The sequence below is a fragment of the Kogia breviceps genome, chromosome 14 (genome assembly GCF_026419965.1).
Source record: "Kogia breviceps isolate mKogBre1 chromosome 14, mKogBre1 haplotype 1, whole genome shotgun sequence".
In the NCBI taxonomy this organism is placed as follows: Eukaryota; Metazoa; Chordata; class Mammalia; order Artiodactyla; family Physeteridae; genus Kogia; species Kogia breviceps.
In genome coordinates this window covers 33,788,748-33,815,296 of record NC_081323.1, presented here as the reverse complement: position 1 = coordinate 33,815,296, position 26,549 = coordinate 33,788,748, and the positions used below count along the sequence as shown (strand labels likewise).

The following is a 26,549-nucleotide window of genomic DNA, read 5'->3' as shown; positions in this document are numbered from 1 at the left end:
GATGTCACAGAGTTCCGTTAGTTTGCTTTTATCCGTTTTCAGTTGATTTCTACATTAGTTGGCCCCTCCAGTACGTTCTACAAAGTGGAACATTCATACAAATGTATTTACTTCATAGAGAAGCAATGTCCTCTAATCTGAGCACCCTGACTTCTGTTTCTACTGCATTTTCCCAGTGGGTGGCAATGAGAGTAGGTTTTAGTTCATTTTGGCAGAAAAAAAAGTAATCTCCTGGTTGAACACCAAAGAGAAAAAATGGTCTTTCCACTACTGAGCAAAATCAAGGATGCCATAAGTCTTATGTAAACCCATGACGAATGCAGTCTAGAAAGGATCCATTAACCATTTCACACCCACTGGCTACAGTATGGCTAAAGATTAGAGTTGGTGACCAACTTAGAAAACACAGAGGCTCCTTAGTGCCTAGAATAGATGGTAAACCAAAATGGTAGGAGAGAGATACTCAACACCAAGGGGGAAAAAACTAAATAATTATCTAAAAACCAGCAGTTTTCTCAAGGTAGACCTCAACATAGTTGAAATATTTATGGCTTCTCCACATCCACTTTGCAAAATGTTTAACTTAGGAGTTAAGTACACTTTAAATAATTAGTTTTCCAGAATCTTCGTGTGTGTTTCACAACTTAGAAATTAAATAGTGCAACAGAGTCCTGTTTAAGTTCTTCAGTGAACACATAATCAGCAGGTCTTTCCAAATACTTCTTACATCTGTTCAAAACATTAAATATTGGTTTCCCCTCCACAACCTTCCCAAAAGTATAATGTGGAGAATTGGTTATTGTTTTTTTTTAATATCTTTATTGGAGTATAATTGCTTTACAATGGTGTGTTACTTTCTGCTTTATAACAAAGTGAATCAGTTATACATATACATATGTTCCCATATCTCTTCCCTCTTGCGTCTCCCTCCCTCCCATCCTCCCTATCCCACCCCTCTAGGTGGTCACAAACCACCTAGTTGATCTCCCTGTGCTATGCAGCTGCTTCCCACTAGCTATCTATTTTATGGTTGGTATTGTATATATGTCCATGCCACTCTCTCACTTTGTTACAGATTACCCTTCCCCCTCCCTTTATCCTCAAGTCCACGCTCTAGTAGGTCTGTGTCTTTATTCCCGTCTTACCCCTAGGTTCTTCATGACCTTTTTTTTTTTTCTTAGATTCCATATATATGTGTTAGCATATGGTATTTGTTTTTCTCTTTCTGACTTACTAAACTCTATGTGACAGACTCTAGGTCCATCCACCTCACTAAAAATGACTCAATTTCATTTCTTTTTATGGCTGAATAATATTCCATCGTATATATGTGCCACATCATCTTCATCCATTCATCTGTTGATGGACACTTAGGTTGCTTCCATGTCCTGGCTATTGTAAAGAGAGCTACAATGAACATTTTGGTAAATGACTCATTTTGAATTATGGTTTTCTCAGGGTATATGCCCAGTAGTGGGATTGCTGGGTCGTATGGTAGTTCTATTTGTAGTTTTTTAAGGAACCTCTATGCTGTTCTCCATAGTGGCTCTATCAATTTACATTCCCACCAACAGTGCAAGAGTGTTCCCTTTTCTCCACACCCTCTCCAGCATTTATTGTTTGTAGATTTTTTGAGTATGGCCATTCTGACCAGTGTGAGATGATATCTCATGGTAGTTTTGATTTCCATTTCTCTAATGGTTAATGACGTTGAGCATTCTTTCATGTATTTGCTGGCAATCTGTATATCTTCTTTGGAGAAATGTCTATATAGGTCTTCTGCCCATTTTGGGATTGGGTTGTTTGCTTTTTGTTATTGAGGTGCATGAGCTGCTGGTAAATTTTGGATTAATTAATCAAAAGATTAATCATTTGTCAGTTGCTTCATTTGCAAATATTTTCTCCCGTTCTGAGGGTTGTCTTTTCGTCTTGTTTATGGTTTCCTTTGCTGTGCAAAAGCTTTTAAGTTTCATTAGGTCACATTTGTTGATTTTTGTTTTTATTTCCATTTCTCTAGGAGGTGGGTCAAAAAGGATCTGGCTGTGATTTATGTCATAGAGTGTTCTGCCTATGTTTTCCTCTAAGAGTTTGATAGTGTCCGGCCTTACATTTAGGTCTTTAATCCATTTTGAGTTTATTTTTGTGTATGCTGTTAGGGAGTGTTCTAATTTCATACTTTTACATGTACCTGTCCAGTTTTCCCAGCACCACTTATTGAAGAGGCTTTCTTTTCTCCACTGTATATGCTTGCCTCCTTTATCAAAGATAAGGTGACCATATGTGCATGAGTTTATCTCTGGGCTTTCTATCCTGTTCCATTGATCTATATTTCTGTTTTTGTGCCAGTACCATACTCTCTTGATTACTGTAGCTTTGTAGTATACTGTGAAGTCAGGGAGCCTGATTCCTCCAGCTCCATTTTTCGTTCTCAAGATTGCTTTGGCTATTCGGGGTCTTTTGTGTTGCCATACAAATTGTGAAATTTTTGGTTCTAGTTCTGTAAAAAAAAAAATGCCAGTGGTAGTTTGATAGGGATTGCAATGAATCTGTAGATTGCTTTGGGTAGTAGAGTCGTTTTTACAATGGTGATTCTTCCAATCCAAGAACATGGTATATCTCTCCATCTATTTGTATCATCTTTAATTTCTTTCATCAGTGTCTTATAATTTTCTGCATACAGGTCTTTTGTCTCCTTAGGTAGATTTATTCCTAGATGTTTTATTCTTTTTGTTGCAATGGTAAATGGGAGTGTTTTCTTAATTTCACTTTCAGATTTTTCATAATTAGTGTATAAGAATACCAGGGATTTCTGTGCATTAATTTTGTATCCTGCTACTTTACCAAATTCTTTGATTAGCTCTAGTAGTTTTCTGGTAGCATCTCTGGGATTCTCTATGTATAGTGTCATGTCATCTGCAGACAGTGGCAGCTTTACTTCTTCTTTTCTGATTTGGATTCCTTTTATTTCTTTTTCTACTCTGATTGCTGTGGCTAAAACTCCAAAACTATGTTGAATAGGAGTGTTGAGGGTGGGAAACCTTGTCTTGTTCCTGATCTTATTGGAAATGGTTTCAGTTTTTCACCATTGAGGATGATATTGGCTGTGGGTTTGTATGGCCTTTATTATGTTGAGGAAAGTTCCCTCTATGGAACTTTATTGGCCTTTATTATGTTGAGGAAAGTTCCTTCTATGCCTACTTTCTGCAGGGTTTTTATCATAAATAGGTGTTGAATTTTATTGAACGCTTTCTCTGCATTTATTGAGATGATCATATGGTTTTTCTCCTTCAGTTTGTTAATATCGTGTTTCACGTTGATTGATTTGCATATATTGAAGAATCCTTGCATTACTGGAATAAACCCCACTTGATCATGGTGTGTAATCCTTTTAACGTGCTGTTGGATTCTGTTTACTAGTATTCTGTTGAGAATTTTTGCATCTGTGTTCATCAGTGATATAGGCCTGTAGTTTTCTTTCTTTGTGACATCTTTGTCTGGTTTTGGTATCAGGGTGATGGTGGCCTCGTAGAATGAGTTTGGGAGTGTTCCTCCCTCTGATATATTTTGGAACAGTTTGAAAAGAATAGGTGTTAGCTCTTTTCCAAATGTTTGATAGAATTTGCCTGTGAAGCCATCTGGTCCTGGGCTTTTGTTTGTTGGAAGATTTTTAATCACAGTTTCAATTTCAGTGCTTGTGATCAGTCTGTTCATATTTACTATTTCTTCCTGGTTTAGTCTCAGCAGGTTGTGCATTTCTAAGAATTTGTCCATTTCTTCCAGCTTGTCCATTTTATTAGCATAGAGTTGCTTATAGTAATCTCTCATGATCCTTTGTATTTCTGCAGTGTCAGTTGTTACTTCTTTTTCATTTCTAATTCTATTGATTTGAATCTTCTCCCTCTTTTTCATGATGAGTCTGGCTAATGGTTTATCAATTTTGTTTATCTTCTCAAAGAACCAGCTTTTAGTTTTATTGATCTTTGCTATCGTTTCCTTCATTTCTTTTTCAGCTATTTCTGATCTGGTCTGTATGATTTATTTTCTTCTACTAACTTTGGGGGTTTTTTGTTCTTCTTTCTCTAACTGATTTAGGTGCAAGGTTAGGTTGTTTATTTGAGATGTTTCCTGTTTCTTAAGGTAGGCTTGTATAGCTATAAACTTCCCTCTTAGAACTGCTTTTGCTGCATCCCATAGGTTGTGGGTCGTCGTGTCTCCATTGTCATTTGTTTCTAGGTATTTTCTGATTTCCTCTTTGATTTCTTCAGTGGTCACTTCGTTACTAAGTAGTGTATTGTTTAGCCTCCATGTGTTTGTATTTTTTACAGATCTTTTCCTGTAATTGATATCTAGTCTCATAGTGTTGTGGTCAGAAAAGATACTTGATATGATTTCAGTTTTCTTAAATTTACCAAAGCTTGATTTTTGACCCAAGATGTGATCTATCCTGGAGAATGTTCCATGGGCACTTGAGAAAAATGTGTATTCTGTTGTTTTTGGATGGAATGTGCTATAAATATCAATTAAGTCCATCTTGTTTAAAGTATCATTTAAAGCTTGTGTTTCCTTATTTATTTTCATTTTAGATGATCTGTCCATTGGTGAAAGTGGGGTGTTAAAGTCCCCTACTCTGATTGTGTTACTGTCAATTTCCCCTTTTATGGCTGTTAGTATTTGCCTTATGTATCGAGGTGCTCCTATGTTGGCTGCATAAATATTTACAATTGTTATATCTTCTTCTTGGATCGATCCCTTGATCATTATGTAGGGTCCTCCTTTGTCTCTTGTAATAGTCTATTTTAAAGTCTATTTTGTCTGATAGGAGAATTGCTACTCCAGCTTTCTTCTGATTTCCATTTGCATGGAATATCTTTTTCCATCCCCTCACTTTCAGTCTGTATGTGTCCCTAGGTCTGAATTGGGTCTCTTTTAGACAGTATATATACAGGTCTTGTTTTTATATCCATTCAACCAGTCAGTGTCTTTTGGTGGGAGCATTTAATCCATTTACATTTAAGGTAATTATCAATATGTATGTTCCTATTTCCATTTTCTTAATTGTTTTGGGTTTGTTCTTATAGGTCTTTTCCTTCTCTTGTGTTTCTTGCCTAGAGAGGTTCCTTTAGCATTTGTTGTAAAGCTGGTGTGGTGGTGCTGAACTCTCTGAGCTTTTGTTTGTCTGTAAAGGTTATAATTTCTCCATCAAATCTGAATGAGATCCTTGCTGGGTAGAGTAATCTTGGTTGTAGGTTTTTCTCCTTCATCACTTTTAATATGTCCTGCCACTCCCTTCTGGCTTGCAGAGTTTCTGCTGAAAGATCAGCTGTTAACCTTATGGGGATTCCCTTGTGTGTTATTTGTTGTTTTTCCCTTGCTGCTTTTAATATGTTTTCTTTGTACTTAATTTTTGATAGTTTGATTAATATGTGTCTTGGCGTGTTTCTCCTTAGATTTTTCCTGTATGGGACTCTCTGTGCTTCCTGGACTTGATTAACTATTTCCTTTCCCATATTAGGGAAGTTTTCAACTGTAATCTCTTCAAATATTTTCTCAGTCCCTTTCTTTTTCTCTTCTTCTTCTGGGACCCCTATAATTCTCTTCTTCTTCTATGACCCCTATAATTCAACAACAATTAATGTTGTTCCAGAGGTCTCTGAGACTGTCCTCAGTTCTTTTCATTCTTTTCTCTTTATTCTGCTCTGCAGTAGTTATTTCCACTATTTTATCTTCCAGGTCACTTATCTGTTCTTCTGCCTGTTATTCTGCTATTGATCCCTTCTAGAGTATTTTTAATTTCATTTATTGTGTTGTTCATCGTTGCCTGTTTCCTCTGTAGTTCTTCTAGGTCCTTGTTAAACGTTTCTTATGTTTTCTCCATTCTATTTCCAAGATTTGGGATCATCTTTACTATCATTATTCTGAATTCTTTTTCAGGTAGACTGCCTATATCCTCTTCATTTGTTAGGCCTGGTGGGTTTTTACCTTGCTCCTTCATCTGCTGTGTGTTTTTCTGTCTTTTTATTTTGCTTATCTTACTGTGTTTGTGGTCTCCTTTTCGCAGGTTGCAGGTTCATAGTTCCCCTTGTTTTTGGTGTCTGTCCCCAGTGGCTAAGGTTGGTTCAGTGGGTTGTGTAGGTTTCCTGGTGGAGGGCACTAGTGCCTGTGTTCTGGTGGATGAGGCTGGATCTTGTCTTTCTGGTGGGCAGGTCCACATCTGGTGGTTTGTTTTGGGGTGTCTGTGGCTTTATTATGATTTTAGGCAGCCTCTCTGCTAATGGATGGGGCTGTGTTCCTGTCTTGCTAGTGTTTTGGCATAGTGTGTCCAGCACTGTAGCTTGCTGGTCATTGAGTGAAGCTGGGTCTTGACCAGTGTCCTGAAGTTGCCTCTCCCACCTCAGAGGCACAGCCCTGAAGCCTGGTTGGAGCACCTGGAGCCTATCCTCCACATGGCTCAGAATAAACGTGAGAAAAAAAGAAAGAAAGAATGAGTGAAAGAAAGGAAGGAAGGAAGGAAGGAAGGAAGGAAGGAAGGAAGGAAGGAAGGAAGGAAGGAAGGAAGAAAAGAAAAGAAAGTAATATGAAATAAAATAAAGTTATTAAATAAAAAATAATTATTAAGGAAAAAATTTTAAAAAGAGAAAAAAAAATGGACGGACAGAACCCTAGGACAAATGGTAAAAGCAAAGCTATACAGACAAAATCTCACACAGAAGCATACACATACACACTCACAAAAAGAGGAAAAGGGGAAAAAATAATATATCTTTCTCCCAAAGTCCACCTCCTCAATTTGGGATGATTCATTGTCTATTCAGGTATTCCACAGATGCAGGGTACATCAAGTTGATTGCAGAGATTTAATCCGTTGTTCCTGAGGCTGCTGGGAGAGAGTTCCCTTTCTCTTCTTTGTTCGCATAGCTCCCAGGGTTCAGCTTTGGATTTGGCCCCACCTCTGCCTGTAGGTCCCCTGAGGGCGTCTGTTCTTCTCTCAGACAGGACGGGGTTAAAGGAGCAGCTGATTTGGGGGCTCTGGCTCACTCAGGCCGGGGGGAGTGAGGGGTACGGATGCGGGGCGAGCCCACGGCGGCAGAGGCCAGCGTGACATTGCGCCAGCCTGAGGCGCGCCGTTCATTCTCCTGGGGAAGTTGTCCCTGGATCCCGGGACCCTGGCAGTGGCGGGCTGCACAGGCTCCTGGGAGGGGAGGTGTGGACAGTGACCTGTGCTTGTACACAGGCCTCTTGGTGGCGGTGGCAGCAGCCTTAGCGTCTCATGCCCGTCTCTGGGGTCCACGCTGATAGCCGTGGCTCGCGCCTGTTTCTGGAGCTCCTTTACGCGGCGCGCTTAATCCCCTCTCCTCTCGCACCAGGAAACAAAGAGAGAAGAAAAAGTCTCTTGCCTCTTCGGCAGCTCCAGACTTTTTCCCAGACTCCCTCCTGACTAGCCGTGGTGCACTAACCCCTTCAGGCTGTGTTCACGCCACCAACCCCAGTCCTCTCTCGGCTTCCAACCGAAGTCCAAATCTCAGCTCCCAGCCCCCGCCCATCCTGGCAGGTGAGCAGACAAGCCTCTTGGGCTGGTGAGTGCTGGTCGGCACCGATCCTCTGCGGGAATCTCTCTGCTTTGCCCTCCGCACTCTGTTACTGCGCTCTCCTCCGTGGCTCCAAAGCTTCCCCCCTCCACCCCCCACAGTCTCCGCCCGTGAAGGGGCTTCTAGTGTGTGGAAACGTTTCCTCCTTCACAGCTCCCTCCCACTGGTGCAGGTCCCGTCCCTATTCTTTTGTCTCTGTTTTTTCCTTTTTCTTTTGCCCTACCCAGGTACGTGGGGAGTTTCTTGCCTTTGGGGAGGTCTGAGGTCTTCTGCCAGCATTCGGTGGGTGTTCTATAGGAGCAGTTCCACGTGTAGATGTATTTCTGATGTATCTGTGGGGAGGAAGGTGATCTCCACGTCTTACTCTTCGGCCATCTTCTCCTGTCTCCGAATTGGTTTGTTTTTAACAAATAAATCATCCAGTTAAATTCATGGAACAAATCCATACTTAAGGTGGAAAGTTTAGCGTGGATTTTGGCAATGTTATTATAGGAATGTATTTCTTTAAGCAATTGAGTAGTTACTCCAAATTGTGCTAATATGCCAATTACATTTGCACATCTTTGTAATTTGGGCACTTCCCCTCCTGCTGAAGGATGGTAGAACAGAACATTATTGGATACAGCCCAGATGTGAATAAAGCATTGTTTTCCAGCTGAAAATTCAAGCAAAGTCTTTACTTTTAGTGCTCTTAAATTTTGACCTGTAACTGGCATCCGTGAAAACCAGGAATCAGCCTCTGCAGCATTTAGCATCACAGATGCTGCCGCAGAGTCAAGTCTAAAAAAGATTTTTAAGGGATTACAGCCACAGACGTTATATAACAAGACTCAGTATAGTGCGTGGGACATCTGTTGGCTATTTTCAGAAAGCTGTCATTCTATTACCCTCTATTAAAATAATCTTAGTAGATACTTTAATTGTTCTTTTTTCCCCATGTCCTCCCAGTGATTAAGAAAGTTGACATGCACTTGACGTTTCTGTGCTCTAGTCTTTTCTGTTTTTGTTTTTGGTAGGCTGGTTATTCTTTTGTTGTTGTTCTAATTGTTTTGGTTTTCTTAAAAAGGAAAAAAAATAAGATGGTCTTACTACAAAATTAGGATAGTAATAGTTATTTCACGCATAGTGTTCTGGATGACCTGAGCTTACGCAGGTGAAACCACATACCTGAGACTCTAGCAGAGAAATGTTCAATAACTATCAGTCCTTTCCCTTCCCTTTCCCTGAGAAGATTTTGATATTCATAATGGATTTGGTTTTAAACTGTAGAGTTTAGAAGACTGAATTATACCTTAACATTGTAGTACCTGAAGGTAAATACTTTCAGAATTTCAAATATCTTTATTTATGTTTACCAATATCTATCTCTCTATCTCATGCAAATGTACCAATATACCAAGCACACTGACTCTATGTCAGTTAAGTCATGATTTTCTGGCAGGAGTGAGGTTCCAGCCCCCATGGAGGGTATGGAACAGTGTGCCAGGGAGGATTGAAACTACTGTAAAGCAGAGCTCATCTTCTTCAAGGATCTGAGGATCTGTAAAGATTGGGAGGAGAAACATTGTTTCTATATGCATACAAGCATGAGCATTTTATACAGTCCATTAAACAAAAGACCATGTGACAAAACTCAAAATTAAATAAAATTTTGTAGGAGCTACTTTGACACCATCTCAAGCCCCTGAGAGAGACTTAACAACCCTTGAGGACATTCTCTGATAAACATCTGAAAAAAACTTAATTGATAAGACCACTGAAAGTTGTATTTGATTTTCAAAGTGTGAAGTGGGGACCAACCTTATTTCAGCCCGTCAGGGTGATGGCAGTGTGGTTGAGAAGGATAGCACGGAGGGTGGATGAGCCACAGAGGGTCAGAGGGGGAGAGTCAGGGCTGCTTCTTTCAGAGAAAAAGCCGGTGGCCAACATTTCCATCTTTTTCTCAAATGGTCTTTCTTTTTGGGGTCCATCAGTCAGGGAGTTGTGGTCATCAAGCCGTTCAGAGCCTACTTGTCCAGTGCAGCAGTGTAATTGAGGCCTTTTTCTCTACCCTTCAGTTTACATTGACTGTTAGATGGAAAAAGGACTAAAGTAGAAGGTGGTATCTCCCCCAGGGATTTAGTCTCGTTGGGCATATGTTCCTTCATCTGGCATTTCAAGAGAGTCATTGCAAGTAGATAAAAATAATGCAGCAGACTTACAGATGTAGAGAACAAACTAGTGGGGAATTCCCTGGCGGCCCAATGGTTAGGACTCTGCTCTCACTGCTGGGGCCCGGGTTCGATCCCTGGTCAGATCCCTGCCACTAAGATCCCACAAAGTGAGGGGCAGGGCAATAAAAAACAAAAGAGAGAGAGAGAACAAACAAACTAGTGGCTACCAGTGGGGAGAGGGAAGGGCAGAGGGGCAAAGTAGGGGTAGGGGATTAAGAGGTACAAACTATTAGGTATAAAATAAGGAAGTATTGTACAACACAGGAAATATAGCCAATATTTTATAATAACTATAAATGGAGTATAATCTTTAAAAAGTGAATCACTGGGCTTCCCTGGTGGCGCAGTGGTTGAGAGTCCGCCTGCCGATGCAGGGGACACGGGTTCGTGCCCCGGTCTGGGAGGATCCCACGTGCCTCGGAGCGACTGGGCCCGTGAGCCTTGGCCGCTGCGCCTGCGCGTCCGGAGCCTGTGCTCCGCAACGGGAGAGGCCACAACAGTGAGAGGCCCGCGTACCACGGAAAAAAAAAAAAAAAAAAAAAAAAAAAAAAAAAAAAGTGAATCACTGTGTTATACACCTGTAACATAAATAATATTGTACAGCAACTACACTTTGATAAAGTATATATAAAAATACATAAATATATATAAATAGTATACAACATTATTATACATGTTATATATAATACATAAATACAAAATAACAGTGCATGCTTTGGAGCAGATAGTACATGATGGAGGAGTTAAAGAGAGAGAACAGAGGGTGGCGGGGAGGAGAGACATAAATGGACCGCTCTCTTTTCTCTCCCCTCTCTTCTTCTATACACTCCACAAACCACAGAGATGCCACTCACCCACACACCCAACTGCTGCCACCACCCAGCCTTCTGGGGGCATTTTGGATAGAACCTCTTTGGTTTGCTCTTTCTTATTGTATGGGACACAAACGTATGGAAAATTATTCAAGAGTGATTGTTCTCTTAGGATTTGTCTTTCGAACAAAAAGATGCTTTCTTGCGGGAGTGGGAAGGACACCAGCTTGAGCAAAACAGGTTTTGTCCTCACAAAATGCTCTTTGGGGATGCTATGTTAATAAGCTTCCTTTGAACTATAACTGGCATCCTCAGGACTGTCAGATGCTAATGGAAATGTTGGGGAAAATGAGAATGTGTGTAGCCTGATGTGCGGGACTCTCTGGCAGCCTCCACACTGCTGAGCATCATGAACAGGCTTCAGAGCCACCTTGCGACTTGGCATAGCAATGCCGTTTTGAGGAGAGTTTCTATCTCTCCTGATGATGGCATCTTTTAAGGTCGTGATTTGTGGGCTTTCTAAAGCGCTATCCGCCATGGGCAACCTCATAAGCCACAATGAATGACAATTCTTCCTTGAAATTTTTAATTAGGGTGACACACAAAAAAAGTAATTATTAACTTTTGTAGCTGAACCACCTCTGCAGATGTTCTTAATCAAATAAGAGAGAACAGAAACAATTTTCTCGGAAGCTGAAGTATGAAATCTACAATAGGGGGTTGCAGCTGGGTTGGCAAGAGCGCCGCATGAGTGACTGATACACAATAGCTCCTTCATTGGAAGGCTAATTTCATGTTACAGACTATAATGTAAAGAAGAACTCTGAGTCAGAAGACCTATTCCAGGCACTGTCTTCTCAGTGGAAGTGTGCTTAGGGCACCATGCGAGTGACAGCAAAGTGTGGGCAGGAGGTCTATACCTTAACTGAGTCAGAAGCTGAGTTATGTTAAATCAACCTTGGCAGACTGGATACTGAGAGGCTACGCTGATACTTGACCAATGTTATTCGACCCGTTTTCTTCCCATCTCTTCATCTGGCTTCTCCCCAAAGCAGATCCCAAAACATAGAATAAAGGGGAGGTAGATTAGTTGTGGGTGAAGTAGGGATGAAAAAGGTTAAGACAGACATGCAGTCAAGTTACCACCCTGCACAACCAGAAGTTTCTCCCCCTGGAGAACTCTGGGTTTTCCCAGCCCAGGGTGATGCAATGGGGATATTTTAATATCAACTCCAGCCAGTCTTTGGTTGAGTGTTGCTAGGGTGGGAAGCATTCATTCTATAAACTCCCAGTTTACTGGATATTTGGTCAGAGTCTCTTAGCACTGAGAAAGGTTTTAGGTAAAGCAATGCAGACGCATGGCCATATTCACTGGCTTCCACACTCCTAAGGCCTGAGGGGATAGGTACAGGGCCCCACACTGCCTATCACACCTCCAGACCACACCTCTGGACCACGTGGACTCATTTTTATGGATTTGTTAAAACCCCACTAAATAACCCACCACTTACACAAAAGGAAATCCATTACTCTTAATCAAAAGGCTACACCTGGCACTATAAACAAGAAACAACATCTGCAGAAATGTGTCTCAGCTCTGGGCGGCATCAGTGATGTTAAGACATACTTGACCATGACTTGTTATGGCTGACACTTCACAAGTTGCCCACGGGCCTGGTTTCCCATCCTCAGAACCAAGTACACAAAGAACTTTGAGACTCATTTCCCAATAGTAAGTGTCAGAGGGAGCCCCCGTTTCAGTGAATCTACTGTCACTTTATTTGGATGACGTTCATGGTGTACATTGATTCTCAATGCTCTTTTAAAGTGAATCCTAGCCTCTTACCCATTGCTCAGCCCAAGCATAGAATATGGTTGTATCTCCACGAGGAGTGTGTAGCGTAGTCACCTGTTGGACAGACCTTAGGCAGCGGGCTTCATGTGTGATTGACTCCTGCCATTTGCATCATCAGAAACGATGTTGAAAGTGGGCATAAAAAGAAAATCATTCAGATTGCCAAAAACAGAGGGTTGTTGACATAGGTCAGGTTTTCAGGGAAGCAGACCAAGAAGGAGGTTTGCAAGCAGGAGGTTTATTGGATCATACTCTTGATCGATACCTGGGGGGAGAGGGAGCTGAATGAGGGAAGCAGAATTGGGGAGAGGGAGACGTTGCGCCCACCGAGAGCTCTGAAGCTGGTGTGGTGAGTTGGTTTGCTAGGGCTGCCATAACAAAGTGTCACAGAGTGGGTGGTTTAGCTGCAGAAATTCATTTCCTCACACTTTGTGGAGGTTAGAAGTCTGAGGTTAGGGTGTCAGCTGGGTCAGTTTCTTCTGAGGCCTCTCTCCTTGGCTTGTAGACGGCCGTCTTCCCCGTGTCCTCACATGGTCTTCCCTCTGTGTGTGTCTATGTCCTAATCTCTTCTGAGGACACCAGTTATATTGCGTTAGGCCCCATCCTAATGACCTCATTTTAACTTACCCCTTTCAAGGCTCTGTCTCCAAATACAGTCACATTCTGTGATATTGAGTGTTAGGACTTCAAGATATGAATTTGGGGAAGGGGGGACACACAATTCAGCCCATAACCAATGGTCCTTTAGAACTGCATCAAACTGAAGGAAAGGGTCTGAGCCTTTGGACCTCTGGATGAGCCAGTCCCTGGGTGCAGGCTGACTTTGGGAAGAGAGGCTCAGCATGGGTGAGGTGCACTTCTCAGCAGAGGACAGTCCTCTGAGAGGGTCTCCTCAGAGCTGTCAGTCACTGGCACCTCCATCAATGGGAATCAAGAGGGCTCTAGTCCTGAAGGGAGGGGCAGATGTGAGTAGCACGCTGCAAAACCTTCCCCAGTTGTGAACCTGTTCTTTATCTCTGACTGGCGTAGCCCTCCCCACAACATTTCCAAGGATTATTTCTTTGGTTCCAAGGACAGGGCAGGGCAAGGCATGCTTCGCATTTGGAACTGCAGGTTCTAAGCCCTTGTGTACGTTTCTCTCTCTTCTATGTTAAGCATATGGAACAGCTTCAAGGATCCCAACAGATGTGACATTCGTGAGGGTGTCCACTTTGATTGATGTGAGACAGGCTTGGAAATTAACTTGTATGAATGAGCCTCCAGCTCAAATCAAAATAACTCTTGGTTCTTTGGCTACATGACGATTTTTTCTTAGAGAGTTGAAGAAAAGTCAAAAAGAGCAATTTATCAAAACAAAACAAGAAGACTCTGAATTGTGCTGCCAAAGAGTAATGATAGATGAACTGCGTTTGCAAAAAGCCCCCAACAATAAAGGATCCTTTTCATGCATGCAGAAGCAATTTCAAAATGCAAAGATGCCCTTTGAGTGTGTATGGATTATGAATGCTCTCCAACTTCTCTAAACATCTCTGGAAACACGCACGGAGAGAAAAATTCTCTCATTCTGTAATTTAGATTGGAATACTAGCTTCTGTGGTGGAGTGCAGAAGTATGGACATACTTATTACCTTCAAGAACCAGAAGAATAATATTCAGTGACTTTTGACAGAAATATTAAAATATCAGACCCAAGACCCCTGGAGGGTCTTGTGAAATCTTTTCCATTACTGCAGTTCAGCTGTGAACTTACCCTTTTTTTCCTTTCTCTCATTGGCTGATATGGTCACACCAAAAAAAAAAAACAAAAAACTGCTTTATATATAATATGAGACAGTTTTGTAAATGTTTCTTTTAAGATAGAATTCCTCAGCAAAGTTGGAACTGAAATAAAGTGGCCTTTCTGCATACCAGTCAGAAAAAAAGTGCTTCCAATGTTCTCTCTTTGGCTCATACTTTTCCTTGACCTGTTTTAACAGATCAGGATAGAAATAAAGGACTCAGCCAGTGAACAGTGATTTTATTTATATGCCAGTGCTGTGCTAAGTGTTTCAAGTACCTTGTGAATAATAACTTTACAAATAAATAACCAATGTTTATGAGCATTTACTATATGTCAGGCCCTTTGCCAAGCACTTTACATAGAATATCTCATGTGGTCATTACAGCCAGCTGTGGCAGAAAGATTCTAAAATTCTTCCAAGATGCCCAACATCTGGTGTGCCCACACCTTCTCCCAGTTATTCAGTTATTCAAACAATGATCTAGGTTTGAATATGCTGTGAAGAGGTTTTTCAGATGTGATTAAAGTCCCAAATCAGTTGACCTTAAGGTAAGGAGACCATTCAGTGGGCCTGACCTTATCAGAGGAGTCCTTTAAATCTAGGTCTAGAGGTCAGATATGGAGGACGCTAGAGATTCAAAATCAAGAAGGACTTAACACGCCTTTGTTGCTTTGAAGATGGAGGTGGACATCTGGCAAGTGATGCAGGTGGACTCCAGGAGCTGAGAGTGACCCCAGCTGACAGCCAGCCAGGGAGTGGGGACCTCAGTCCTGCACCTGCAAGGAACTGAATTCTGGCCACAAGAAGGAGCTTAGCAGAGGATTCCTCTTCACAGCCTCCAGATGAGAAGTCAGCACAGCTGACACCTTGATTTCACCCTTGTGATGCCCTGACCAGAGAACCCAGTCACACTAGGCCGACTCTGACCTACAGAACCATAACCTAATAGTGAGGGGTTGCTCTGAACCATGAAGCTTGGGGTCACTTGTTATGCAACAATAGAAAACTAATATACCAGCCCCCACAAGGTCAGTGTCTCCATTTTAGAGATGAGGAGACTGAGGCTTAGAAAGGTAAAGTGACTTGCTCAAGGTCGCAGAACAGCTAAGTGGTCAAGTCCAGGTTGGAACAAGGGCAGCTGACCCCACAGAGGTGGCTGGCTCTGGGAGATGGGAGTCTGAGATGCCTCCAAGCCCCCCGCCCCCTGGTGAGCACACTCTGTCCATCTTCTCCCTGTGAGTGTGGACACGATGGGGTCGTCACTTCCTGGATTAGCCAAAAGAGATTATTTTGTAGATGTAATTAAGGTATTTAATCACTTTAGCTCATTAAAAAGGAGAGTGTCCTGGTGGGGCCTGAGTTCTTAAAAGGAGTCTACAGGTTGGAGATGGAGAAAGTCGTAGAGACATACTCTTGCAGGCGTGAAAGAAAGAAAGCATCCATGTCCTGAGCTGCCTGTCAGGGCTACATGACAATGAATTGAAGGTGGCCTCTAGAAGCTAAAACTGTCCCTAGTCAGCAGCTAGCAAGAAAGTGGGAACCTCAGTCCTAGAACTGCAGGGAACTAGGTTCCGCCAACAACCTGAATGAGGCTGTAAGAGGACCCCGAGCTCAGGTGAGAACTGCAGTGCAGCTGACACCTGATTGGTGGAGCTTCTGAGACCCCAAGCAGAGGACCCAACTCTGTGAAGCCTGGACTTTTGACCCACGGAAATCGTGAGATAATAAAACTTTGTTTTATAAGTTGTGAAGTTTGTAGTCATATGTTAGACAACAGCAGAGAACTAATACACTGGGGAGGAGAGCAGATTGTTCACCTTTACTCCACTGAGTCGAAAAGGAGGGGCTAGGACCCAGGCATCCCATTTCTTGGTTTTGTTCTTTAATCAGCAGTGAACGTATCCCCTTGTAACTCTATTTACCCTTGATTTACCCATCACACCAAGCAAGCTCCAGTTGCCTTCGTCTTCCATCCCTCTCAGTACCCGTACCCATGCCACGTTGATCCTTAAGCCCTGGAATTTAATTCACTTATTAGCAGCAGCCACTGTTTTGGGAAGATACCCAATATCCAAGCCTGTACTGGTGAGGCTGTTGGTTTATCTGTCAGTAAGGCTGGACTTCACCCCGCTTGCCCATCAGGCTGTATTTACACAGGATACCCCTCCATCAGTTAAAGCAGTATTTGCCTGCACACCAAGTCTCTGAATGTTTGTTGTTCCTCATTGGGGAAGCAAGTTGCATTCATCAGACTCCATTCATTCTCCCAGTATTGCTGAACACGTGAAAATCTTGGCTGTGTCAACGGCCCTAGGACTGTTAGCCATGAAACATGGAGGTCAGCTGCAGATATTCCAAACCTGCTTTGCTGTGTAACCCTTTTCAGGGGCAGTGGCTATGATGCTGAAAAAGATTAATAGAACTTATGTCATTGTGTTTACAGGGCAGAAAACCCCAATTGTGGATTAATAGATTTCTTGGTAGAGAAAATACATCTTTACTCCTTTATGCCTTGATGGGTGAGCTACAGTTAGCATCAGTGGAAATATATGGAGAGATTGCCTTTAGGAGGTCAGTTTTTAAAGGACTTTTTTGACCTCTAAGTCAGTGAAAATAGATTTTTGATTGTTGACCAAGACAACTGTAACAAAAGACTTTCAACCTTTAAAAAAAATTCTTATTGAAGTATAACGTTCAGAGAAGAGCATAGATCCTAAGTCTGACTTTTCACAGACTAAACACATCTATGGAACTAGCACCCAGATTGAAAAATCAGGATCCCAAGAATTCCCCTGGGTCCCTCTTCACCAACCCTCACCCCAGAGTAATTTTCTATATTAACATCTAACACCACAGGTTATTTTTCCTATTTCTCTAACAATTTTGAGCGTTATAGAAATGGAATCATCCAGTGTGTACTCTTCTTTTTTTTCTGGATTCTTTTACCCAGTACTGTTTGTTTATATTATTGTGTATAGTCATAAATTTTCCAGTCTTACTGGTTTGTAGTATCCCCTTGTATGAATAGATCACAGTTCATTTATTCATTCTACCATTTGTGGGCATTTAAGTAGCTTCCAATTTGGAGATACTACAAATAGTGCTGCTATGAACGTTGCAGTATGTGTCCTTTTGTGAACATACATGTATATTCTGCTGGGTGTCTACCTAGGGGTGAAATTGCTGGGTTGTAGCATCTGTGCATATTCAGCTAATTTAGTAGGTACTGCCAAATAATTTTCCAAAGTAATTGCACCAAAAGTAGTATGTGAGAGTTATTGTTAATCCGCATCCTTGCCAATACTTAATATTGTCTTTTCACTCTACAGTGAAATGTCACCTTTTTTATTATTTGCAATTATGTTTTAGCCTGAGGACGCATCTGAGTTTATTAACATCTTGTACATTAAAAAAAATAAGTGTGAGTCATTTTAAGTACAAAAGTTTCTTTAACTACCAAACAGTGCCTGCATACTTTAGGAAGTTCACCAAGAAGATGGGCTAGGACCAATCAAAGTCTATCTTGAAGAAAGTCATTGGGATCTGAGTAGCCCTGATAGGTTACACACTTCCAAAGAGGAAGACTGTTATTATTTTTTGCCCTTCATTATGTTCTTCACCATGATATTCAATGAAATGGTATTAAAGATTACATCAGTCGGGTTTAATCAGGGAAGCAGAGCCTTATGAGTGACATGGAATAAGGGGTTTGTTATAGGAGTTAGAACTTATACAACTTTGGGAGAAACTGAGGAAGTAAATGTCCAGAAGGGGATGGATGGCTGAGCAGAGCCCCTAACCAGGGCCCAGCAGAGGGAGGTGATAAACAAGGGTGTGGAAGGTAATTTCCTCTGCATCTGACCAGGCCTGGAGCATGTCAGCAGGGCAGGGGGTCAAGAGGAAAGCTGGATGCAAAATGGAAGAGGGCAAGGACAAAGTAGGAGCCATGGGAGCAAGGTGGAATCCACAGGGACAAACTGCCATGTACATCTGCCTCTTACTGCCTGGAACCCCAAACCTGCAGTGCCCCACAGAAGAGAAGGCAGTGTGCCCTTGATGCAGAACTGCATGTGTGCCCAGCCCAGGACTCAGAGAGCCAGCAAGAGCTGGAGAAGCTGTGGGCCCACTGGCTACCTCACACCCAGGTGAGGCAGTGATGACCTACAATGCACGACCTGCCCAGAATCCGATGCCCTGCACCCACCAGCCCAGCAAAACAGCTGCAGATGCACCTCTGCCCCCCAGATCTCATAGAAATTGCTCTATGGCCAACTCTACGCTAGAGCTTTTCAGAGAAATGTAATTTCAGCTCAACTAAGTTGACATAGTACCAAATGACCACAGAGATAGACTTTGAGATAAAAAGAAGGAGGGAGGGAGGAAACTATAGAAATGATATAATACAATCCTTTCCTTATAAAGACTTGAAAACTGGGGCCTGGAGAGACAACGGCTTGTCCAGTGTCACAGAACTGGTGACAGGACTAGAAACTCAGTCCCCTGTGTCTCTATCTGGGTGATATCACAGAAAGAATGCTTAGATGTGAATTTAAGAGGCCTAAGATTCTGCCACTAATTGTTTGGCCTTGGCGGGGGTGGGGGGAATCCCTCAATTCTGGATTCAGGTTTTCTTGTGAGAGACTGGCACGTGGGCTAAGCCCCACAAACTGAAGGTGTTCGGTTAATATCTGAATAAATATAGTCTCTCAAGAAAAACCATTGTACAAAATTGCTCTATTTATACCTAACCAGGAAACCATACTCCAAAGCCTCAGTAGTGAGGCATTCTTCTATATGTTCATGAAATTTTTCTGGGGCTACAGTGGATCACTCGGGTCCTTCCTCCTTTGCACAAGTCAGATTTCCAATCTCTCAGCCATGTAGCAATTAGACTTTCTATGTTCTTCTTGTCACACCATTGTGATTTCGACTTCTACCCCATTCAGTCTGATCTCTTCAATAGGAGTCGTTACCGCATAGCTAGAGAAGCAAGAGTCCAAACATGGCAGTAGGAACAAGCTAGAAAAATATCCGATTTCTAACTATGTATTTTCACTATGTATTTTGCTCACAAATCTGCAATTTGGGTAGAGTTCAACAGGAAAGGCTTATCTCCACCCCATGTAGCATTACCTGGAGTAGCTCAAGGGCCAGGAGCTGAGATCATCTAGGGGCTACTCACTTCCAGCTAGGGCTGTGAATCCATCTGCACATGGATTCTCCAGGGTCTCTGCTTCCTCATGGCATGATGATTAGGTATAAGAATGAGCATCCCAAGAGGACTGGGCAGAAACTCTATCACCTTTCATGACATGGACTCAGAACTCACATATCTGTGCCAGAGTTCCAGGCACTCCCAGATTCAAGAGAAGGAAATATAAATCCCACCTCTCAAAGAGGAGAGAATCAGCATTACATTTCAAGAGGAACCTGAAGGATGGGATATCTTGCACGCCATCTTGGAAAATATTGTCCACCACAAGTGGTGATCAATACCCATGATGAGTTTATAAACACAGAGCTTGCCGACGGAATGAGATCTTATCCAACAATAACCCTGTGTGTGTATAAAACTACATGCACATATGCGTATATAACAAGCACTTGGCAAATGAGGTTAATTCTTGGATTCAACTTGCTTCCAAGATATTTTCAGTGTTATGCCTAAGGGTAAGGCCAGGGAACTGGGCGACTCAATTAGCTTAAAATAAAAGTACTTTTCCCTCATCATCCATCTTCTCTTTGAGGAAAATAAATAAATCAGGCTGCTGAATTTTGGACCCATACCATTTCCATGGTAACAAACCCTAAAGTGCTAAAAGGTGGATTACAATTCTTTGCAATATTTAAGAAATCTGTATTTAGTCTGTAATGCCTAACAGTATATTTAATAGCAGTGAATAGCATTACCACTAACCCTCCCTTCCCCCCCAACAAACGTACTCACACACACACACACACACACACACACACACATCAGGTGGGGTTTATCCCAAGAATGCAAGGATTCTTCAATATACGCAAACCAATCAATGTGATACACCATATTAAGAAATTGAAGGATTAAAAACCATATGATCATCTCAATAGATGCAGAAAAAGCTTTTGACAAAATTCAACACCGATTTATGATAAAAACTATCCAGAAAGTAGGCATGGAGGGAACTTACTTCAACCTAATAAAGGCCATATATGACAAACCCACAGCCAACATCATTCTCAATGATGTAAAAGTAAAACCATTTCCACTAAGATCAGGAGCAAGATGAGGTTTCCCACTCTCACCACTATTATTCAACATAGTTTTGGAAGTTTTAGCCTCAGCAATCAGAAAAGAAAAAGAAGTAAAAGGGATCTAAATCAGAAGAGAAGTAAAAGTGTCACTGCTTTCAGATGACATGATACTAAACATAGAGAATCCTAAAGATGCTACCATAAAACTACTAGAGTTAATCAATGAATTTGGTAGAGTAGCAGGATACAAAATTAATGCACAGAAATCTCTGGCATTCCTATGCATGAATGATGAAAATCTGAACGAGAAATTAACAAAACACTCCCATCTACCATTGCAATAAAAAGAGTAAAATACCTAGGAATAAACCTACCTAGGGAGACAAAAGACCTGTATGCAGAAAACTATAAGACACCGTTGAGGGTAATTAAAGATGGTACCAACAGATGGAGAGATATACCATGTTCTTGGATTGGGAGAATCAACATTGTGCAAATTTCTATACTACCCAAAGCCATCTACACATTCAATGAATCCCTATCAAGCTACCATTGGCATTTTTCACAGAACTAGAACAAAAAATTTCACAATTGTATGGAAACACAAAAGACCTCAAATAGCCAAAGCAATCTTGAGAAAGAAAAACAAAGCTGGAGGAATCAGGCTCCCTGACTTCAGACTATACTACAAAGCTACATCAAGACAGTATGGTACTGGCACAAAAACAGAAATATGGATTAATGGAACAGGACAGAAAGCCCAGAGATAAACCCATGCACATTATCCTTTGATTAAGGAGGCAAGAATATACAATGGAGAAAAGACAGCCTCTTCAATAAGTGGTGCTGGGAAACATGGACAGCTACATGTAAAAGAATGAAATTAGAACACTCCCTAACACCATACACAGATATAAGCTCAAAATGGATTAAAGACCTAAATGTAAGGCCAGACACTATGAAACACTGAGAGGAAAACATAGGCAGAACACTTTATGATATAAATCACAGCCAGATCCTTTTTGACCCACCTCCTAGAGAAATGGAAATAAAAACAAAAATAAAGAAATGGGACCTACTGAAACTTAAAAGCTTTTGCACAGCAAAGGAAAACATAAACAAGACGAAAAGAGAACCCTCAGAATGGGAGAAAATATTTGCAAATGTAGCAACTGACAAAGGATTTAATCTCCAAAATTTACAAGCAGCTCATGCAGCTCAATATCAGAAAACAAACAACCCAATCCAAAAATGGGCAGAAGACCTAAACAGACATTTCTCCAAAGAAGATATACAGATTGCCAACAAACATATGAAAGGATGCTCAACATCACTAATCATTAGAGAAATGCAAATCAAAACTGCAGTGAGGTATCACCTCACACCAGTCAGAATAGCCATCATCAAAACATCTACAAACAATAAATGCTGGAGAGGGTGTGGAGAGAGGGCAATCCTCTTGCACTGTTGGTGGGAATGTAAATTGATACAGCCATTATGGAGAACAGTATGGAGGTTCCTTTAAAAACTAAAAATAGAAGTACCATATGACCCAGCAATCCCACTACTGGGCATATACCCTGAGAAAACCATAATTCAAAAAGAGTCATGTAGCACAATGTTCATTGCAGCTCTATTTACAATAGCCCAGACATGGAAGCAACCTAAGTGTCCATCAACAGATGAATGGATAAAAAAGATGTTGCACATATATACAATTGAATATTACTTAGCCATAAAAAGAAACGAAACTGAGTTATTTGTAGTGAGGTGGATGGACCTAGAGAGTGTCATACAGAGTGAAATAAGTCAGAAAGAGAAAAACAAATACTGTATGCTAACCCATATGCATGAAATCTTAAAAAAAAAAATGGTTCTGAAGAACCTAGGGGCAGGACAGGAATAAAGACACACATGTAGAGAATTGACTTGAGGACACGGGGAGCTGGGATGAAGTGAGAGAGTGACATTGACATATATACACTACCAAATGTAAACTAAGATAGCTAGTGGGAAGCAGCTGCATAGCACAGGGAGATCAGCTCAATGCTTTGTGACCATCTAGAGGGGCGGGATAGGGAGGGTGGGAGGGAGACACAAGAGGGAGGGGATATGGGGATATGTGTGTACATATAGTTGATTCACTTTGTTATACAGCAGAAACTAACACAACATTGTAAAGCAATTATACTCCAATGAAGATGTTAAAAAAAAAATCTCATAATTTATATTAAGTGACTGTAAAAGTAGGGAGAAATGAGTACATATGAGACTGTCCAGCTTGTTCTTCTTAGATCTGGTTTGAACCAAATTTTCTTGTTTTGTTTTTGATCTTAATTAGGGGCTTTAGAAATAATATGATCATTTGAAGCCTGGAGAAAAAGTCAACCATCACAGGCACAGAAGTGAGAATAATTATAGTGTTTGGAAATTATCAGTAGTTCAATGCAGCTGGAGAGTAGAGTATGTCTAACACAGAATCTTATTTTTTTAACTTATTTTATTGTAGTTGATTTACAGTGTTGTCTTAATTTCTGCTGTACAGCAAAGCGATTCAGTTATATATACATTCTTTATCATAGTCTTTTCCATTAAGATTTATCACAGGATATTGAATATAGTTCCCTGTGCTCTACAGTAGGACCTTGTTTTTTATCCACTCTTTATATACTAGTTTGCATCTGCTAATCCCAAACTCCCAATCCATCCTTCCCCCACCCACCTCCCCCTTGGCAACCGCAAGTCTCTTCTCTATGTCTGTGAATCAGTTTCTGTCTCTTAGGTAAGTTCATCTGTGTCATATTTTAGATTCTACATAATAGTGATGTCATATGCTATTTGTTCTTCTTTTTCGGACTTACTTCACTTAGTATGATAATTCTATGTCCATCCATGTTGCTGCAAGTTGCATTATTTCATTCTTTTTTTATGGCTAAGTAGTAACAGAGTCTTATTTTTAATGTTAGGCCTTTTAACTATGATGTATTTCATCTATACAGAAAGTGTAGAACATAATATGCTATCCATGTACCTACCCCCATAGTTGATAGTTGTCACCCATTTGCCATACTTTTTCTAAATTATTTTTCTTTCTAAATAAATAAAATATTAACTATTCATTTAAAGTCTTACCTGTCCATCATTTTACCTTCCCTCCCTTATCAGAAATCATCATCATCTTGAAGTTCATGTGTCACATTCCTATGTATGTTTATGGTCATTAGTGCTTATGAACGAATCCCTATATTCTTGTATCTTTGTGCTTTAAAAATTCATATAACAGTATCAAAGCAAGTATGTTCTTTTGTAACTCGATTCTATTGCTCGACATTATGCTTATCTTTAGCCACAGGGCATAAATATACCATAAGGATAGTGGAGATGAGCATTCAGCATTGGACAGATCATCATTTATTCCACTCAATTTACAGATCACCTGAGAGGAAGTTGATGGTGACAGTTTTTACATTTATAGCAAATGTTACTGCCATGCAGACAAGGCTGGACACCAGAAATTCAAATGAATGCAGGGAAAGGAAAATAGGGTTCTTTGCACCTCAGTCCTTCCATTTCTGAAGGTCAAGTGCTCTCTCCACCCTATGGGACAGTGACTGGCGTAGCGCTGCATGGTTTTTGCTGAAGTCCAGTGACTGCCCAGGAGGTGGTCTACCGGCTGGGGGTCTAGACTTGTGCAGGGATCAGGAAGCCGCATCTCCGAGCTTCCATCAGGGAACCCTGGTGATTCCTGTGTCCTAATCCTCTCCCCTCCCACTCCTGCAGATCTTCTCTCCTACTGGGAACTTTGGGACTTGGCTCACATGACTCTGTCCCCTACAGGCTGGGAGAGCTGAGGGGTGGGTGGATGACATCCATTTGGCTTTTTCCCTGTCCTGCCACCAGCATACCCCACTTCCATTTCCTACTGATGTTCTAGTCAATTGCCAGTTGCAGTTTGATGGATGGGCTAATTTTTAACTTTTTGTACGTTGTTAAAATAAAGGAACTAAAGGGGTGTTTGTTTTCAAGACACAAAATTGAGTCACCGATTTAATATCAGATATCCGTGAGCTATTATGTGTATCCCATCTCTCTTCTCTGTTTACCGTATTACTCTCGGAATGTCTCAAAGAAACTCCTTACATGCAGAAGCTCTCGAAACAGAGAAAAGGGACTGTGTACACACTTTACTTTTGAAGTGGCACTTCCTTACTCAGTAATAACCTACCAGATTAAAGTTACAGCGACCTCATGTACTGTCAACTAATTATATTTTATTTCTGTTGCATTTCAAAGTATGTAAAGCTAAAAGCAAGTGACTGCATGCAAATTACACTGAGTGAAGCTTTTTAGGCCATGTTCAAATGCTAACAGGTTTGATAAATATACTTGTCTAACAAGGGTAGGACAAAGAGCTCTCCGTTTACTGACATGCTTTATTGTCATTCTGCTGTACACCTCTCGTGTGGCTGTTTAATAGAACATAAAGTCTAGGTATCCTGGTGGAATCTCAGATCTTATTTATAGCTTGCTGCAAAGTAGCTTATTGTCATTTATTATTTCTTATTTGTTTTATATAACATCTTTCCACCAAATTGCCCATGGGTTTATTTACAAAGAGTGCATTCACAAACAAACTCTCTCTCTCTCTCTCTCTTTCTCTCTCACACACACACACACACACACGAACTCCACTCAGTGCTGTCATGTAGTTAGCAGTGTAGCACCAAAAATCTGTGGGAAGTTTTCTGTTTGTTTTCTGTTCCAAGACCATGTTCTGGGAAGGCATTTGCCATATTTCCTTTCACTGTAAGTGTCTATTGTTTGCTTCTAGGTGGATCGGATCATCTTTTGTGTCTTCCTAGAAGTCGACTTCAAAATCTACAAAAAGAAAATGAGCGAGTTTTTCCCTGCAGGTGAGTAAAGCAATTTGTTTCCTTTGAAATTGGAGGTTGAAAAAGTCAGGGCATCACTTAATAATTCTACTACTTTATTTCGCCTTTTAAAGGTTGTTACAAGTATGATTTCCATCCACCAGTCACACCTGGCAACTTGTATCTTAGATTTTAAGATCTAAAGGAGGTGACGGGAAATCTAGGCTCTGGACCTCTTCCTCTTACCTGGTCATTGTGTTGTCTTGGGGAAGTCAGTTTATCTCTTGAGTGAGGGGCTGGACCAAACGGCATTTCCTAAATTACATGACCTGTGATTTCTTCCCCACACTTGTAAGTTGTACAGGCCTGTGCCTGTACCCACTGTGTTAAACGTGTTGGAAATTGTAAGGAGCCCATTTATCTTTGTAGTCACAATTCAAGCTGTTCTTGCATTCCATCCCTCTTCTCCCTAGTTTTCTCCGCCCAAATTGCAATGAAGAGAAGGTCCTTTCCAGGGCAATCTGAAAAAGGTAGTCTTTCATCTTATTTCACACTTCTTTTTAGAAAGTAGGAGAAACCTCAAGGTTTTTAAAGAACCTTGAGTGAATTGATTTACCTTAACTGAATGTGCGATCAGCTGAACCTGGTTCATTAGAATATTGCCCCCCCACTGTTCCTCTTCCAGCCTGTGAAGGCTGAGGCTTATTTAATACCTTGTTATTTTTATGGTGCCGTTTAAGTTCCGGGGTCCTAAGTACTTTCCTCAGCCGTGATGAAGAATGGCTTCCAGGGAATTTCAAGCTAACATGAGCCTTGTTGGTGCCTGCCTTTCAGAGAGATTTTTTTTTTTTTTTTTTTTGAGGATTTCATGTCCATCTGAAGTGGTCTTTCATGTAACCAGTGACTCTGGCAGGTAGAAAGGAGTGAATGATGGGTGCCAGTGCCCAGTCACCTTCTTCAGCAGCCTATCGGAGCCTCCCACCCCATAGAGAGGATGCCCCACCCACCTGCAGATCAGGGTAGGACACAGAGCTATAGGACAGCTACAGAAAACTGCTGGAGATGTTCAACACTGTGCAAAAGATCAAAATGTGCTAAGTTCTCCTGGGTGATCTGAAGTCCTCCCTGATTTTATAATTGAAAGGTGAATCTGCTAAGTGTATTCCATTTGGGATTTTACAGTCTCCCCAAAATGGA

General features: G+C 41.2%; 1 protein-coding gene across 1 annotated transcript in view; it reads left to right on the top strand.

The window, feature by feature from the left end:
- Positions 1-26,549, top strand: part of MACROD2 (mono-ADP ribosylhydrolase 2) — a 1,977,737-nt gene that overhangs the window by 1,761,170 nt on the left and 190,018 nt on the right. The window contains exon 9 of the mRNA XM_067012448.1: positions 25,313-25,394. Within this exon, the coding sequence (XP_066868549.1) occupies positions 25,313-25,394 (82 nt within the window). The remainder of the gene's footprint in view (positions 1-25,312; positions 25,395-26,549) is intronic.